The sequence below is a fragment of the Pocillopora damicornis genome, chromosome 2 (genome assembly GCF_964200805.1).
Source record: "Pocillopora damicornis chromosome 2, jaPocDami1.2, whole genome shotgun sequence".
Classification (NCBI taxonomy): Eukaryota; Metazoa; Cnidaria; class Anthozoa; order Scleractinia; family Pocilloporidae; genus Pocillopora; species Pocillopora damicornis.
In genome coordinates this window covers 24820460-24839838 of record NC_142671.1, presented here as the reverse complement: position 1 = coordinate 24839838, position 19379 = coordinate 24820460, and the positions used below count along the sequence as shown (strand labels likewise).

Here is a 19379-nt window from a genome sequence, read left to right as displayed (position 1 = left end):
TTAGATTTCAAAATGTGAACTTACAAAACACACATAAAACAAGATGAAAGTGAAATAAGATAAAGTTCTCTGGTTTGCGAACAAAGTCCAGCAATCTCACAAATAAAGTCCTCCTAAAGCGCAAGTAAAGTCCTGCAATCTGGCAGGTAGCATTAAAACTTGTGGGTGGTGGGTGGGTGGTAATCAACTTTGGTTCAGGGCTCGGTTTAGGTTGGCTTTTAAGGACTGAGTTGGCGCTTCCTTCTGCTCGGTCTCTGGAACTACAGGCATCACGTGTTTCCCTATCTCAGGAACAAAACAATCATTTGTTTCCTTTCTAGGTGGGGCAAGGTAGCTATCCTGCAGTTTCTTCACAAGGCGCCTCCAGGTCTGGTTATTTACCTTGTAAAGAGATGGACTCGTTCGCTCAGTGATTGTGCCACAAACCCTTTGTCCCACTGTGGTAGAGCAGACCCATACATCCTTGTCATTGACATAAAACTTCAAGGTGCTTTTAGACGGAGGCACTTCTTGTTGACCCTCCTGAACAGTTGTGTGACATCCTGAGGTTTTGGCAAGGGTAGGGTAGGGTAGGGTAGGGTAGGGTAGGGAGGGTAGGGAGGGTAGGATAGGGTAAGGTAGGGAAGGGTAGGGTAGTTTTTAACTCTTTAAGCATGCTAGAGTGACGCTTGCATTTGGTCACCCCTGTATCAAAAAGAGTATCATTAAAATAAAAACCCAGTTTTTCGCCCTTTATGACATCATCTTCCTCATGCCTTAAGATACTTAGGATAGCTGCTCACAACCCCTTGTAGGAGATTGCATTTTATATTCTTTTCATTTCTAATAGTATCCAGAGGCTAAATTGCTCTTTAAGAAACCTAATTGACCGACTGAAATGATATTTTTCTGTTTTTATCAAAAAAGTGTAGTGAAATACCGGTTTCCCATCTATCATGATATTTTTACTACTGTTTCATTTGAAATCTGCCCCGAACTGAATCAGTTCTGCATAAAATAACATTTGAAATATTAAAGTATTCTGGGTCGTAATCACAATAGAAGAGAAAAGATCCTCCATAAGCTGTAGCAAATTATTGAGGTAACACTTCCAGCCAGCATTCTAACTATTGTACAACCTTTTTATCCGTGATAGAAGAGATCTTACAAGCAATGAGGTCAAAATCTAAGACTCTCAATCTCACAATCTCACAATGTTCTCACAATCCTATCCTGACTTGTCCATAGAAAGTTAGAAACAATTCTATTAATTTATTTGATAATTTCTTCCGAAAAACAAACATACTTGCTACGTAGATTAGCTTGGGCTAAAGAAGAGAGTTAATTACCTGAGCCCTACCATATAGAGTTTAACCTCTTCTCGTTTCCACCAATTTGCTGTGTTTTCTAATTTACTTGAGACGTTGTTCATCTTAATAAATCATCATAATCATAAGTTAAATAAACCCCTGGACGTGTAGGCCGAATAGGCCAATTGGGACCAAAGAGATCACCCTTCTGACCGCGATCTCCTCCTAAACCCATATATTCAGATTTAGAGGTTGATCTAAGCCTGAAATTTTTTCAAAGGATTTTAGTATCTCCAATAACATCTTCAGCGAGACTTCGTCTCTTAAAACCCCAGTTGTATTGTCTGCGTATTGTAGTAGCTTTATTACACTGTCCCCAATACTAATTCCACGAAATTTATCATTAGCCCTAACTGCTAATTGCAATAATTCTACCACCGCAATAAAAATATATAAGGCGGAAAGGGTCCCCTTGTCAGACTCCTCTCTCTATTTATATAAAATAATCTAAATACAAACCGTTTTTACTAAATACAGCTCGATACATTAGAGTATAGAAATAAGACCCATCTCCTAAAAACAAGGCCAAGACCAAAATCTTCAAAACGTCTGAATATACAGTTCCATTCAATACTGTCAAACACTTTCTCAAAGTCAAGAAATGCCAGAATACCACTTCTATCCTTAGTCTTTGCAAATTTAATTACATACTTAACATACTTTATTTGAGTAGGTTAGAATAGGGCAGCCAAAGGCTGATGTGGACCTACATACATATGATTAAGAATATTATAAGAAGTAAAACTATTTACAGATGCAAATAAAAAGTTCGCAGTTCATTCATTTGTAAGGTAAGCTCAAACAATGTTAAAAGTAATTAAAGTCCTTGGATTTCATCGTAACAGTGGCAACTTCTTTGTTGAAAGAGAAAGCCTCCAGGTCAGCTTTTAATTTTCTCATAAAAGCTTTGAAGCTATTTAAACTACTCGAAACATCACTCATTTTGTTCATATAGATCCATATGAGGGGTCTTCTGTACCTTAAGGAATCTCTTCCGACCTCAGGCTTAGGTTTGGGTGTAAACATCTCTATAGCTCGTAGAGATTTACCAGTGTCTTTCTTCGAAAACAGTTCATCGGGCCAAAAAGACAGGGAATCAAAATAAACCTTGTGCATAAATACAAGGACAGACTTTTCGTAAAAACAAGAAACAGAGGGCCAGTGAGAATTCAAAAGACAATCAGCATCAGAAATAAACGAATCGAGGTCGAAAATAACTTTCGCTGCTCTCGAATGTGTCAATTCCAGAGAAGAAAAAGGGGCTGTAGAGCAGTTTCCCAAATTAAAATACAGAAGTTAGACTCCGAATTATTGTCTTGAAAGAAGTCTTTAGAGGTAGATACTTTATTCGTTTCATTGCTTTAACCTTTTGCCTTTAAACAGATTTTCTGACTTGAGAAACATTTTCAAACCATGAAAGTCTACAATCAAGCTTCACACCCAGGAAAGTCGATGACTTGCTTGGGTTGATGACTTGCCTCACCTTGCATGACTCAGTCATGCAACATTCCATTTGTTTCGTCAACATACTTTCCTTCCACATAACCACTTTCATGACTATGCATACCATAAGGGGTAGAATTTATTCAATTATTCAAATAAGAACGATCTTTATCTCTCTTATCGATTAACGTAATGACTGCCTGCCTCTGCGAGATGGACAAAGTTCTGATTCGAAAGCAGCATGAAAAGAGTTTATCAAACTTTCGCAGAGATGCCAAAATTTTTTGTAGAACTCAGACAGTAGACCAAAATTTTTCGTAGAACTTAAATAGTACACCATTATTACCAGGGCCTTCATTATCTCTAAAAGTCCTTGAAACTTCCTTGGCCTAATGTCAGTATTCATGGTCTTCATTCTGTTTTCCGTACATTTACCAATGTGCTGACAAGGAGAATTTGCCTAAAAATCAAGAGTTTCCTTAGTTGGTGATCATTTCCTTTATTCTCGTGACATTAATGTGTGATTCGTTGGTGAGGAGAAATTAGATGCTAGCCACTCTCATGAGTTAAAGGATTAATTGTCACCTCACCCTCCATAAGTTCTTCAAATCATCTGTGAGTTTCGGAATATTTGGGTTGTCAAAAAACAAACTACTTTCGGGGCCCTAAAGGTCTTTTGTCGTTGAACAGTATAATTCTTTGTAAAAATTTATTTGACCTTCTAATATTTTATAGGGATCCTTTGTGATAGTTCCACTCTGATTTAATTTTCGTATTTTCTAAATTTCCTCCATGCTAGTCCTAACAATTATTCCATCAATTCTTTTTTCTTTGTAAGACTCTGGGTTTGCTTGAACTTTTTGTATCAGATTTAAAGTCTCCGTAGTCGGATGAATCTCATGAAGCGGTTTAAACTTTTCCAATTCCTGCTTCAAATTTGGTTTCTCTTCCGCTCTTTTCTTTTGTACCTTTTTCAGCAAAGCTTACAGAAAACTCGCTTATTTTATAATTTAGCTAATCCCATGGCATTTGTGAATTATCAAAATTAGATTTAGGCTCGCTAGACCATATTAGAATATTTCGCTTCATTACTTCAATATAATCCTTGTTCAGTAACAACAAAACATTCAGCTTCCAAACACCTTAGCCCTTGACTTAATTTTCTGAAAGTTTGAATTTCAGTTGTGATTGCAAAATGGTCTGTTTTAACTCCCCCGATTATATTAATGTTGTTTTTACGGTATCAAAAAGATAAGACGACGTCAACCAATAATGAAGCCTACCGGCAGAACAACAACAGCGATTTTGACTCTCCACCTGATGTTCCAACTGTCGTGTAAAGTAAAATCTTCTCGTAAGCTATCAATAGGAATTATTTTTTATTATTATAACTTGTCTGAATTACAGGTGTGTGTGGAATCAAAGTACCACCTTTCTTATCCATAAGAGGATTCAGTAGACAACTGAAATCTCCGCCAGTAACAATCCTCACGGGAAACTCCAAATTCCAATAGTAACTGCTGCAACATTGTGGAAAAATTGCGTGGTCAACTATCCTTGTTTGGCACACAAAGAGTTAATACGGAATATTCGACGTCCTAGAAATTTCTAGAATTCCTTAATCGCCTTAATTCCCAATTCACGTTCCCATTGTCTTTCCACTTCTTTTGCACTATGAGTTTCTTAAAGAAAAATGATGTCAGATTTCATTCCTCTAGATCACGTAAAAAGTGGTACCCTACATTTCTTGAAGTTGCTCAAGCCCCTGACGTTCAACGACGTTATTTGAAGCATTAAGAACTAGTTAAACTCTTGTAATAAAATCTGTTTAATACAAAGCGATGGTGAAGCCAAATGAACTCATGATAATGATACTTGTACATAGTCACTATTTACCCAGCGAAAAAAAGTAAACAAACTAATCTGACAACCGTCGACCCGCGGAACGACAGCTGCCCATGGTCACGTTCCCTCTTGAACACATCGAGTTTTCCTGAGTTACAGTCCAACCTGTATTTAACGGCACTGTATTGAAAGGTCTTAATTTAGCAGTCAGTTGTCAAAGTCAGGAAGTTGTTTCCCATTAATCGCTGTAATTTTCAACTCTATTTAAGCAGTCACCTCTATCAAGCAGTCACGGTCACCCTCTACTTAGTCCCAACGGCCTGTTTTTATTGTCCTCCACCTGTACTGAATGGTAACTGAAAGTGGAACCTCTCAAATAAAACAAATAATAATCTTTCAAGTAATTCTTAATCCATATTTCACAGCCAAAATCAAAGTAAGTAGAATTTTCGGGCAAGATTCTGTACATCGAGTAGTCAATTATTGCATAAAGTGGCGTTGCTTTTTATAATAACCCTAGTGTGTGAAACCTGTATTTAGCAGTCAACCTGCCCCTTAGTGGTCAATCTACCATTTCCCGTGACTGACCGTGTTATGGATAACAACTGCCAGATTAATATCTTGAAATTTCTAGAATTCTTACTCATGCTGACGTGCATGCCATACCTCACGTATTTAGGATGTAATAGTATCAAACTATGGTGTTGTAAGTTTTTAGACTGTTCTGTTAAAGAAAAGTTGTTGTGTAACTGAGCCCATCAATCTTTAGAAGTATGTCTCAGATTTTTGCACTAAGCTCTTTAAAGCTTGTGAGTTAGCTAAAGTCTACTCTCAGAAGTCTATGAAAAAGAAGTATGACGAAGTTGCTGAAGAATGTGACTTTATGCTAGGTCAAAAGGTTCTTGTGTTGTTGCCAGTGCCTGGTAACACACTTCATTCTCGATGCTTTGGTCCCTATGTCTGTGAAGAAGTTACACGATCCAAATTACATAATAGTCACTCCAGATAGGCGAAAACAGACACAGTTATGTCATGGAAATATGTTGAGGCCTTATGCAGAGAAAAGTAGTAATCTAGTTGAAGAGCCTGTAAATGTTAATGTAGTTGTTTCTGAGCCCAAAGAATTAGGTAGTGAGCTTAGTAGCAGTCATCTTAGTCCCACTAACACGAAAATACTAACAAACTTTAATGTGCTGCGGAAGTTGGACTTCCTACTAACAAGAATAATCGCTTTGATTTTGTTTCTTTTTGTACCATCAGAAAACTGCTTTGCTTATGACCTTGTGTGTTAACACAAAACAACTTGACAGTTAATGTATCCACCAAAGCCCATAAAAAATTTGGACGAGATGACATTTAAATCTTAAGGTAAACATTTGTAGGTACTGACTGTGAATTTAGAAAATCATATACGTAATGAAAGTGTTCCTCGCAGTAATGAACACTAGTTAAGCAGTAGTGAAAATAAGGCCTGAAAAAAAAAAGAAAAGAGAATAAAACTGCTTAAGTAGTGTTCATCACTGCGAAGATCACTGCACAGGCATTCATTTGTGGGTACTGTTTTAATAACAGACCAGAATATTAAGGTAGCACCGAAAAATTAAAGTTGTGGCGGGAAATTAAAGTCCTGCCGAAAAATTAAAAACAGAAATTTTTTTAAAAAGTCGTGCCAAAGTTAACTTATGTCTAACAAAAAGTGAGGTGGCATTGACTATTGAGAGTGAAATAATATGATTCTGACGCCTGTAACGTAAAAAAAAGAAAAACTCACTGACAGCCATGTAGTTCACTGTGACATTGAAATCTATCTCGTATTGCTAACGCAACTTTAAAGGTCAAGTATGCTCTGTCAACCAAAAATTTATCACTCGCAGGTCTTTGAGATTCCGTTCAAAAAGTCTTCAAATGAGCTCAAAACTATGACCACGAAAGCCGCCATTTTGAAACAAATCGGCTAACTAACCGGATCCGGAAAAATCCGAACGGGCTATTCACAAAGACCCGCCCTTCTGCTTACCTTATAGAATCATTACGTGTGTCAAGAATGCCTTTTCCGTAGCGTTTTATTTTTCAAAAGATTAAAGAAAGTGTTCAGAGATCATCAAACAGTTCAACTTGACTCTCCAATATTCACCGCTGAGCAGTCATCATCACTTCGGGGAATTCTACTTTTCCTAATGTACAGGTTTACATCATGCGAATATTTACACTCGTCACCATACGCACACTTTCCAAGTCGAAATTTCTTACAAGGAAATTGTTTGTAATAATCTTTGTCTTCTTCTGGAGTCCTTCGTCCTTGTAGACGCTGCCTCTTATCCTCTATTGTCTCTGTTTCTTTTTTCCTCTTTGCCCTACGTTTTAACATAACGAACTCATATTAATATAAAGTATCACAAAACCCAAGTCTTTTCCAATTTGACTTACACATCTATAGTATTAACAAGTTCTTCATCTTTTCATACAAGTACAGATGTCTATGTGGTGGCTGAGCAGATTAACATTGACTTGGGACAAAATTATGAACGCAAAAGTGTAGGTAGCGTTAGGTAGAGCCAGGCTTTCGGCAATGACAATGATCGAAAAATGGCGTGGCTCTGGCAGAGAAAAAAATTGGGAGAATCCATAAGCATTGTTTTCGATATCTCACACAGCCATACCTCTTCTTGTCAAACCCCATGATTTGCTTTTTCAGTGTTGGCATAAACGCATTTCATTCACGTCAATAACTTGGCATTGACGTGAGGAAATTTCAACCATGGCAAGAAAGCAACGCACATCGCTCTGCACATTAATGCTTATCCTGCAAATCAGGTTTCCCTTTTAAAACGTGGGTGAAATGAGATACTTTTAACGATTTTGCTCGCCCACTTATCGAATGGCATCGAATCTGACCAAAGAGAAAGGGTACCTGTGGCAGTTTCAAAGAATGGAAGGATTTGGAGGAGAACCAAGGAAAATTTAGGGTAACTTATTAAAAGCTAACCACATCCAAACCCAGAGAATTTTAAAGTGTATCATTATCAGAAATTAAGCTCAATACCCATGCAGATGTGCAGCAGCTTTCACGCAGGACAAAGGATGCCTGACGAAATCACCACTAATGCTTAACTGTGTTACATACCTAGGCTTTGGTCCCCAGTTGGCCTCAGGATTCGCTTGATATCTCAGAAGCTTATTCTTTCTTGACAGAGGGTTTGCTTCAGGTTTTTCTTTGAACGACACCTGAATGGCAGGTTCTTTGCTGAGAATGGCTGCACCTGGAGAATTTTCTTTCCTTCGTTTTACAGGGTGAAGTTTTTCCCAACACCTCATGACATCCCACACAACTAATAGTAGAAAAAATAGTGTATTGCATAAAATGTCGTTGTATTATAGAATTGTCAATTTTTTAAGCATTGGTTGTGGACTTAAGACAAACAACAAAGATCACGCCTCCGAACTCCAAGTTTCGGGGTCAGATCCACCAGCAGCAACTTTATGTCCGAACAAAAAATTGCGATATTGCATATTGTAAATTGTGACGCTATAAAGTTACATGTAACAATAGCATTAAAACTTGGATCAAGCTAAATGGAATTAATTATCTTCATGGTTCAATTTTGTACTATTTTAACCACTGGCAGCCAGGAGGACATCAGCTCATGTCCTCTTGTTTGGGTTGAATATAGCAACATTCGTAATGAGGTTAGAACAAGTGACAATAAAATACACCCAACTAATAAAGGGAGCCCACAAAAATGCTGTGAACAGTTGTACATTTGAGTTTAGAATAAATCTATGGGAATACTGATGCCCTTTGTACTTTTCATTATCACCCAATCAAAGATGAATGGAACAACGTAAGTCTCAGCAGGCACGCGAAAGTTCAAATACGCATTTATTGAGCCTCAATTTCTTGACTTCTCAATTTCTTGACTTCTCAATTTCTCGATTTTATTTGGACTCAAGTTCTAAACTTTTTTAACGAGTTTCAAATGTGGTGATACATAAAGAGAGCTTAGGCTTTTAAATTTCCTCATGCATTGTTTAGACCTCATACGATTGCAGTTTGTAGGTGAAAATTGCCTTGGCGTAGGACCGCTTTGTAATAGACAGAAAACTGAGCTTTACACCCTTGATGGTCCAATCCCGAAGCCTACAAATCGCTAAAATTCGCCGTCTTCAGCAACAGAAACGAAAATTACAATATACTGGGTGGAAGAATGTTTACTGTGATGTTAAATGAAAATATTCGTCGCAATCAATTACAGTAATGTGGATGTGGACAATAATGTGGACAATAATGTTCCCTTTTCAATGAGTTAAATTGAACAAATAGCCTCATCGTTTAGGTGTGCCTCTCTTGTACATACCACTGTGAGGAGCATCAGTTTTGAGTGCTTGTTTGCACGCATGAGAGCTGGAAGCCTTGTAGCCTGCTTCTAGTAGAGCAGATCTGATCTGCACAAGAGAAGGTGTGTTACAATGAAGAACTCCACAGAGATGATCCACACTGTAGTATAGAGGACAGTCAGGTAGTTCTTCATGGATAACATTCAACAGTCCTGAACAGGAAAACAAATTAAATTTTTACACGTAACTTTCATCGCAGTAAATGGTTTGAACCTAGAGGTAAAAGTTGAACCTCTCGTCTGACCTTCCAGGTGAAAGTTATTATAAGAATTTACAATTTCTGATGATAACTTCCGCTCAGGTCGTTAAAGAAGAAGTAGGCTTTATGAAACCGTGTAACTTTTCTCTGTAACATCAAAAAAGATTTAATAAAACTTAGTTCTGACTGTGATATGAAATTCCAATGAGTAACTTAAGCGTTCAATAACTACTTTCAGATTTACTATAAATTAGGCCTCCAGCACCGTCATTTTGAAAACAGTTCCGTAACGCGGCCACACACACCCAAATAGCGAGAAGCATTAGCGTGGTTCAGCTGCTGTTTTAGTGTAACGCAAGAAATCAATGGCTGAGTCAAGAGTTTCGTATTGGTACCTCCGTGGTAACTCAGTCAATTGTTCAAACAACTGCCACCGGAAGAAAGCTGAGGAATCATAGTATAACCTTAAGGGTGAACGGCTGTCTTGTCCCACAGACATATTGATATTCGACACCAAACTTCCTCCACTCGATTCAAAGTATTGTACGAGTAACAAATTTCCTATCGTAGGAGAATGGGCCAAATTATGATGATGAAATGGAAGCATAACATAGTGGAATAAGGATGAAATAATCTTTACAGGATACAAACCTGGGGAGGAGAGAGTTTTTGTTTATTCGGTTTCTTTTTATCATGAGATTCAGAGGATAGTGAAGAGCTTAGTTCCACACCTAACTACACCAAATCCACCAAATGACACTAATGCTGGAAAGACTTTCTAAAATACTGAAAGACTTCTGGATTAAAAAAGAAGCTGAAAAATTTGCGAGTAGCAAGATGGAAAGGTTATCGTTATTTATCGCAAACTGGTATTGAAGTACCATCACTTATCTCACGAAGTGGGATCGTGCTCTCAATGTTTCGAAAGCATACTTCTAGTCTTTTTCAGGCATTGATATTGACAGGATACGTGGCACCCTTATGCTCTGTTACGATTAGCAGGTATTTAATAGCTTTCATCAGTGTATTTTTTGGAGCTTTGTTTCCATACTGTTCCGTTGTTACACAATCCTCATGGTGTTGTGTTTAATGATTGTCAGTATCCACACTTCTGAGATTTTAAGTCCACTGGCCCAGATCATATTGGTGAGACTGAAAGACCTACGCAGGACATAATCAAGGAGCATGAAAAAGAGACAACCGACTGTTAAGACACAGACCTCTGCCATTTCAGTACACGCCCACAACACAGGACACCACTCGTTCAGTGAAGAAGTAAACCTTATTGATCATGATCCTAATTATTGCACATACAAGATAAAGGAGGAAATCCGAATTAGACTACCCCAACAAAATAAATAAGGACAGTGGAACAGGAATTCCAAAATGGGATCAAGAAATACATTAACTGAAGAGCCATGCGACAGCTGATCACTGAGGGAATGCATCTTCACAAATTCACCATAAACAGCTGTTGAAGAACAGGCAGAGAGAGTGAAGTATAATGTTTCAAAAGGTCACGCATATTCCACCCACCTCACCACTTGAAGAAGACTACCAACATGCAGTCAAAACGTTGCGATCCACATTGGAAGTGACTACATCATGAGACGAACTATATTACTATGCTTTGAAAAGATCCCAAGTCTGCTCAGTAATCAATCACAAAAGATGTCGAAATGTGATAAGATCACTACTCACTGAGGGAGAATGAACAAAGTCAAGAAGCACGAAAAGCAGAAATCACTAACTAACCTTTATCAATGTGAAGGAACGGAAATTTCTTTGTTACTTACCAATTATCCTTTCTGATGTCTTGAACAGACCAGGTTGTTCCTTCACAGTCTTGAGCAATCTTTCTACAAACTCAGCATCGTGAATTTTCTCTTTCCATATGGGTCCTCCCATGTGGAATTGCCTACCGCACTGGTCACATGAGGATCCAACTGGAGGACCAATGGCTGGGGGGTACTTCTTGCTAAGACCTTCTTCAATACAGCGGCCCACTAGCAAAGACGACAAAATTTGTGTTCAATAACAAAACTCGTATAGAAGTCCACCAAAATTTTTAACTGAGTTAAGAAACTAATATTTCACAAGTTGATCACACCCAGAAAATTAAGCATACATTTATATAACTGAGAATTTCAAGTCCCCTTCAGGAGCAGATGGTAATTTTAGTCGTTTAATACATTGTTAACAGATGTGCTGGGTAAGGATTGAAATGGGAAAAAAATTAGCACTATGTGATTAGTGAAAAGTTCGCCTTACCAGTCTGAATAGAAAATAGCTTAGGGCCATGGAATTCTGCATAGGAACCAGAGAAGATTACCCGTGGTTCTCCCCCAATACTGAAAGTCCAGTAAATCTTATAACAAAAAATTGCAAAAGCCACTCTGTGTCGAGGGAATTTCCCGTCCTAGGCTATGACAAATCACACCCCCTAACTGGCCGACTCTAAAACTCATAGAAATGATTAACAAAAATACAATTCTACGCATTCTAGAAAGTGCCATTGGTGCAAACACATACTTTGAGCCGTTAACAAACAATAACTTCTCAAAGACAGTACTGGAAAATTCTATTACATCAGTAAGCCAGAAAAGTTGGACCAACATCTCCTTGGAATGTTTCAGTCTCCAAATATAGGACACCAAAAGTAACAAACCATGTCACTGCACCAACAATTTTGAAATAAATTAAATAGATTAAAATGATTCTTATCATTTCGCATATAAAAAAAATATGGAAGTAGAAGGGTTTTCTCCCTTTACATTTTTAACTCCCTAAATGATTATGATCATTCTAAATCTTGCATAAATGTAACATAGAACAAGGAGTTATTATATGTACATGTATTTGTCATTTTCATCATACCAAGAAATCTAGAGGGCCATCATTTTCATTGTTGTAGTAATTGTCATTATCTGAAACCCTATTACCAATGTACTTGCCATAAGATTGATTATACAAGTATTTACTTAGAACTTCATGAGTTGAACTTTATCATACATTTTTGACCACTTCAATTAGTATTACCACAAGTCTTAGCTTTTCTGCAAATAACTTGAAATAAACAGATAAGGAAATTAACACACCCAACATTGGAAGTCCCCTTTCCTTGTCTGTATTTGTGCTTGTCAACAGGAAAATAGGTTAAAAGGGTGGTCAGGCACAGGAATGTGTGCCATGAGTCAGCCCGCTAAACTTATCTTAAATTTTCAGATTAGCACATATTACCTAGATAAGAAAAACAAAGAGTGTCACTGAAACCTTTTTTTTAGTTTTGTTTCAATCAGTGGGCCAAACTGCATGTGCAGCATGTGAGATAGAATGTGTACCAAAAGGCATACTTGTGTTCAACAAAGCTCGTGTGCTGTGTAGCACACATTCTGCTGAATTTCATGTTGCTTTTACTTTCTTGGAAAAAATACCCCTTTGGCATAGGGTTTACTGGAAAACTTGAATTTTTCCCACTCCATTTGGAAAGCATGTTTTATTACAATGCATTGTAAGTTTTTAAAGGTGAAAGATGCTTGTGCAAGTGTCAAAGTATATGTGATACTTTGAATGGTTTTCACTGTAGTGTGGGTATTAGACTCAAATGAAAATCTTTCAGTAATTTTTTTGTCCCACTTCAAGGACTGTTTGCCAGATAACAAGACAAGATGAAACTTTGATTGGATATCCATTAGTCCCTTGACAGTTTCAAAAAACAATAATGATGAACACAGCATGTCATTTGATGCAATTAACACTGAACCTCAAATAAAAACAACGAACAATACTTAATTTTATGAAACAAAATTTTAAGACTCTACTGAAAAATTAGCAACACACAAAAACACAACACACAAAAAAGTAGAAACCATGGCAATCAGTTCTACCCTAAATTGAATGTCTCATGTAACTAGGGCATGCAATACAGTAAGAAACAATACTACTGGCAGTTACACTTCATATCAATGAGCACTTTGAATCAGTCATCACAACATTCTTTTTTGACTGCTTGGCACAAAAAAGCAAAAAAGAAAATGAAATATGCAACTTAATTGTAATGGAAACTAATTATACCTGGGTGCACAAATAATTAACTTGCATGCAAAAGAAAAATGACTGTAAATATATGAAAATCATTACGTGGACTGCAGATAAATAAATTAATACGGAAGCAATCTTCTCAGTAACAAAACACTACTTAAGCAGTAGTGAAAATAAGGCCTAGAAAAAAATTCAGGCCTGTACAGGATTTGAACCCATGACCTTTGTAATACCAGTGCAGTACTCTATCAACTGAGCTAACAAGCCAACTGAGAGGTGGTCATTACGTTGGTTCCAAATAATCCTATGAAGTGATGAATAAATGACTGTAAATACATGTATATGGAATTCATATATGCGAACTACAGATAAGGACATGAATATGGAAGCCTTCACATATATGATTTTCATATATTCACAGTCATGTACTAAAGTGCAGATAAATAAATTGATATGGAAGCAATCTCCCCAATCATGAACACTAATTAAGCAGTAGTGAAAATAAGACCTGAAAAAAGTTCAGGCCCATATGGGATTTGAACCCATGACCTCTGCAATACTGGTGCAGTGCTCTACTAACTGAGTTGACAAGCCAACTAGCCCGAGCTGGTCATTATGGTGGTTCCAAATAAACTGGTGAAGAGATGAATAAATGACTGTAAATATATGAAAATCATATAATTATGTGAACTGCAGATAAAGAAGTGAATAAGGAAGTGATTACTTCCATAGTCATGAATTTTTTTCAGGCCTTATTTCCACTACTGCTTAAGTAGTGTTTGTTACTATGAAAAATAGTTCCATATCCATTCAAAATACAGTTTTCACTACACTCACTTGGCTGAAAATGAAAACTTCCACATCCAATGCACATGAAGACCAGACAGTTTTTACTTGCTGATCTTTTCACTTCTGAGGCACTTGTAAAGACTTGCACAAAAACGCGTACATAGAAATCCACACTTATGCTCAAAAGAGGTTTAGTGTATCGTTTGTATCTATTAGCATGAGTTTCCAAAGAGAAGAGCAACACTCTCAAAGCCTGTGAAGAAAAGAAAAAATATTTGTAGAATTGAGTAACATTTTATGAGGAGTCACAAGCAAATAGCTCTGTAACCTAAATCATGAATTTAGTACTGGTAATGACTGACATAGGGGCTACATTGGGACAAGATCAGTCTTAATCAAGGGATAGAAAGGTAGCTCAAAAATGTCTACAGTGTTAGCGATAACTAAGGTACTAAATACATGAATATGAAAGCAATCTTTGCAGTAATGAACACTCCTTGAGCAGTAGTGAAAATAAGGCCTGAAAAAAAATTCAGACCTGTATGGGATTTGAACCCATGACCTTTGCAATACCAGTGCAGAGCTCTACCAACTTGGCTTGCAAGCCAACTGGGAGCTGGTCATTGTGTTGGTTCCATACAAACCCATGAAGTGATAAACAAATGACTGTAAATATATGAAAATCATATATGTGAACTGCAGATAAGGACATGAATATGGAAGCATTCACATAATATGATTTTCATACATTCACAGTCATGTACTAAATACCGCTGTCCTTCCATGACTGGAAATCTTAAAAAACTCCATTTTGTTTAAACCTCAAAATGAAAAGGTAAGTTAAAGCCTTCTGTGAGCTACAGTAGTTCATTAGCAACTAGATGGATCAAAACCAAGTAATCATGACTGACATAACATATTTGATAATTTAGTGTTAACAACTAAGTTGAAAACTTAAATTAGTAACCAAAAAGCATTTAAAAGCTGATGTTTCGAGTGTTAGCCCTACATCAGAGTGATTGCAGGAATTGTGGGTTGTGTGTGGGTTTACATGCAGAAGATGACTGCATATCAAACATATAACTTACACGCGTAACTCTCAATTGGTGGACAATTGGGGAGAGAGAGAGAGAGTGTGTTGTGTGACATAAGCAAACAAGAAGGCAAGTATACACTCATTATTAGCTTTTTGTCTCAAGCATTTCTTAAGTGCCAATGGGAAAGTATAGGGCCTTGAGTAAAACCAGCCTACAAGAGGAATATAGCACCGATAATTTGTGCCAGACCCTTGGCAAACCTCTCCCTGACCCATCTCAAATCCTTCTGCAAGCAGAGTTATGGGACTCCTGAAGCAATAAAATGAAGGCCTACTCACAGGTTTAGACTATGCTTACTGCCATTCCTTTGCCAAAGACAAAACCAAAACCTAACCACCTAAAACTTCAAATTAAAATTTCCCACCAAACTAAATTGAATCAAGGTCTGTAGCATGCAAGTGCTAGACAGTTTCCCATGAAAAAAGTTGAGTCCAGTCTCCTGAGACTCCATGGGGTGCCTCTGTTTCACTACATGTATTGGCGGTTGACATGTCTAGCAGTCAACATGTTCACTTAACTTAACATGTGAGTCAACCAGAAAAAAAAATGTTTGCAAACTTTAGAAGCAAAAACAACCTACTTAATTTTTTACATGTCTTCTTTGAACAAATAAGAGCTAAACTGGATTAGTTCTAATCAGATGACCTTTGACAACAATGTAGGTTGAACTACACTTGTAGTGTACTTACCATCTCGTGACAAAACTTGGCTTTTAAAGACATACTGCCATATTTTCCAAAACAAGCCTCGCTATGGTTTCCACAGAGCACCCCCATGTCTGTGCATGTTACCAGGAGAATGCCACCATCAGCTACAGCTTGAACTGCACTATCAAGAAAGACTGATGCTGATCCATATGGATCTAAATCTATTGCATCAAAGCGACTTGAAGGAGGATGACGATGTTTGTACATCAGTAACCTTCATGAGAAATTGACAAGGTTCTTAATAAAAGTTTATTTCACTACACTGCAGCTGTGAATGAAGATGAAAAATTTTAGAGCCCTATGTTTTCACAGTAACATACCATTCAAATAATTTAAGGCTCCTAGTGGATAACATACTGGGCAGAGTACAAGAGCAATGAGATATCTTTGACAAAGAACATTTATTCTATTTATCTTGTAGTACAGTATGGTGCTAAAGACTAGTCCCCCGAAAGGTGACTCAATTGTTTCAAGTTGTTCAAGGGTTAGTCTAGCTACACTTGTAGCAAAAACCTAACCCTAAACCTACCCTAGGCCAAAGCAAACTGGAGATGAGTAAAGGGGTAAGTTTCTAAAGAAACTGTGGTGCTGCGTCAGTGGGAGAGTATAGCAGGTAATTTAGTGTTAACAATTGAGTTGAAAACATAAATTAGCCACTGTAAATGGTAAAAAACCTGACGTTTCAAACATTAGCCCTTCATCAGAGCAATTGATGAAGGGCTAACACTCGAAATGTCTAGGTTTTTTCTAGGGGAAAAGTCTAGTACAGGGGAGGGAGAATGAAGTTTTGAGTGGGATGGATTAGCAAGGAATGGAAAGGAACTACATATCTCCTACAAAGAATGTACACTTGACAGAGTACATAAATATGGCATTCATATGTGGAAAGCAGAGTTTTGAAAAGCATTCATAATAAGAACTTACTGCATAATTATAAGTGACCTTTTCCAGAGGAATATTAAAGAGTTTATCATGGAAGGTGTCTTCAGTTTTGAGTGTGGCCATTAACTTCATTACACAATTTTTTTAGCTGTTTTGTGTTTCATAGGGCTGAGTTGCCCTTTAATAAAATACAGTGGAGCAAAAGAAAAGCTCATCAACCAAGCAGATGGATGGTTTCACAAATTTTTCAAGAGCCCATTCATTTAGTTATTATAACCTTTAGTCCTGTTTATCTGCATTAAATATGCTGTATACACACACTCACCCAGCATCCTCTTTGCTTGGCTTTACAATATGCTGCACATTATTATGCTCAACATTTTGCTGAATCATTTTGTAAGCATCAGCACTGATATCATTGGCAGTTACACTCTTTACACCTGCCACTTCCAAGGCATATCTCACTGCACGCAGACCAGATGCTGACAAACCTTCCAGGATAGTGATTCCATCATTTCTTTTTTCTTGATGATCACATAAAACAACAGAACTGATGGTGCATATCAAATCAAGTAAAGTCAATCAAACCTATTTCAACAACAGTCTAAACTGATGCAGCCTTGAGTAGCATTTTGAAGCCCTGATTACACTTTTTCATTTGAATAGGTCCTCCCACCCACCCATTTGCTTTGATTTTACTTGACCTAATTGTAAATCTACTGAGCCCCCACAATTTGAGATAAATGCCTATTTATTATAAATGAATTATCCCAGTATCAAATCTGACTACAATAATAAAACTTCTGCATGATTCAAAACAAAGTGGGGATTTTTCAGTATTCCTATTAGTTACTTTGCAGTTTTTCAGTCACTTTTTCTTGTTAAGAGTTTGATAAGTGATCATTTTTCATTACAGGAACAAACCAAATTTTTGGTTCTATGTGGTATACACTGAAACAATTATTAGCAAAGTTTCCGCACAGCCCCATACTATTGTAAAACAAATCTGTTTTCCCAACGGAAATGTATTGTTTTTGTCATTGTTTTCTCTGTTCAAGAACTGAATGCATAATGTAGGATGGGGCTGTGTGGAAATTTTACCCAATTATTCACATCAGTGTTAGTGAAAGAGGTGGAAATTTACCAAGCTGCAAAGGAGTGAGGTAAATATGCACTAGTATTCACCTCCACGTCAGTGTGTAATTGTTCAATATGTACATAAAAAGATTAACTTATTTATTTATACATTGGCGGGACAATTATAATTGACTGAATAAAGGACTTCCAGTCGAAGGATTAAGTCACGATCAAGTGATTCTGAGAGTATTAGTAGGTAAGTGTACTGAGGTAAACAATGGAAACCAACTTCCGACTGTTCAGAAATTTGATTACAATGTTCTTCTAGAGGAACTTTCTCAGTGAAATTTGAAATTAAAAGTTTCGGCTACTAGTTTTCTTTAGATAGTTTTGAAATTTTTAATTTCTTAAAAGTTGAATTATAAAATGTTTAGATCAAAACTTACGTTCACTGGGTATTTTCCCTGAGTATAATGCCACTTTGGGATTAGACTTCTCCTGGTCAAGTCCTTCACACGTTTCATCCGTTCCCTCGTCTTCTCCATCGGAAGTACTTTCCAAATTTGGTTTTCTCTTGTCTTCCAAACGTTCCTTCGAAAACAGCTTTATGACTGCTGTACTTAAATCTCTGTTAAATTCTTGAACGGGGTTGTAGAACACAGAATTTGAATCAGGAAAACAGATCTCTGCCTTTCCCTCTGTTATCTTAATATCACTGCTAACCTTTCCCGAAGACATTTGGATTATAATCGATATTTCGGGAAATCGCACAACAAGTCAACCGCTGGTCTGTAAGTTATATAATACGTCATGTAAAACCACAAGTTGAGCCCTCGATCAAACGAAAGGTACCAGTCTCGAGCCCAGGGTCAGTTTGCCTCCTTGTCAACGGTATAGTAGTTATGACCTCTGGGAGAATGCAAAAATATCTGCGGTACGCAGTTCAGCAAATATTAAATTACTGCATGGTCTTGTGCGGTTAATTAGGTGTATCATAGTGTCTGTTTGTATCTCGGTATTTAAGCGGTGTTAGGTTTTTTCCGTACGGTCATGTAAGTGTCTGCGAACGCTTATAACGCTTTTATTGTTTCGCCCTTTCCAGCTAATCAAACTAATTATTCTGGTCGTAAGCGGGCCAGAATCAGAAATTCTGCTTGGCTTTTTCTCCGCAGTAAAGTGCACAATAGGCGTTACGTTGCAGTTTTTAATTGGCGCAAAGCAATGTGGTGTTATGGTGTATCAGGCTTGAAGTACTGGACTGCGCATAAACAATAACCAAGCTTATTACAGTTTACACTTATCTTTCGAGTAAACTTTAAAATATTTATTTAAAGCTCAAACCTAATACCGTAGATCGCTTCAATTGTTAACGTACAACAGTAAATGGTTTGAGCCCGGAGGTAACATGTAATAGTGTAGTTTGATCGTCCGAGTGAGTGTAGTCCTGAGAAGGACTGTTGTCGGTAGTGGTGACTGACGTTTCGACAACCTGAGCGGAAGTCATCATCAGAGTCAAGTGAAAGGTTGTTGTCAGTCGAATGTACTTAGTCCGGTT

General features: G+C 37.3%; 1 protein-coding gene across 1 annotated transcript; it reads right to left on the bottom strand.

The window, feature by feature from the left end:
- Positions 1-5799: 5799 nt before the first annotated feature.
- On the bottom strand, positions 5800-18608 carry LOC113669677 (tRNA (guanine(26)-N(2))-dimethyltransferase). The gene is made up of 8 exons (XM_027185753.2): positions 18271-18608; positions 17073-17271; positions 15848-16079; positions 14110-14314; positions 11028-11237; positions 8993-9184; positions 7762-7966; positions 5800-6991 (listed from the first exon to the last, which is right to left on the bottom strand). The coding sequence occupies exons 1-8, from the start codon at positions 18560-18562 to the stop codon at positions 6748-6750; spliced, it is 1779 nt and encodes a 592-aa protein (XP_027041554.2). The 5' UTR covers positions 18563-18608; the 3' UTR covers positions 5800-6747.
- Between the last annotated feature and the right edge of the window lie 771 nt (positions 18609-19379).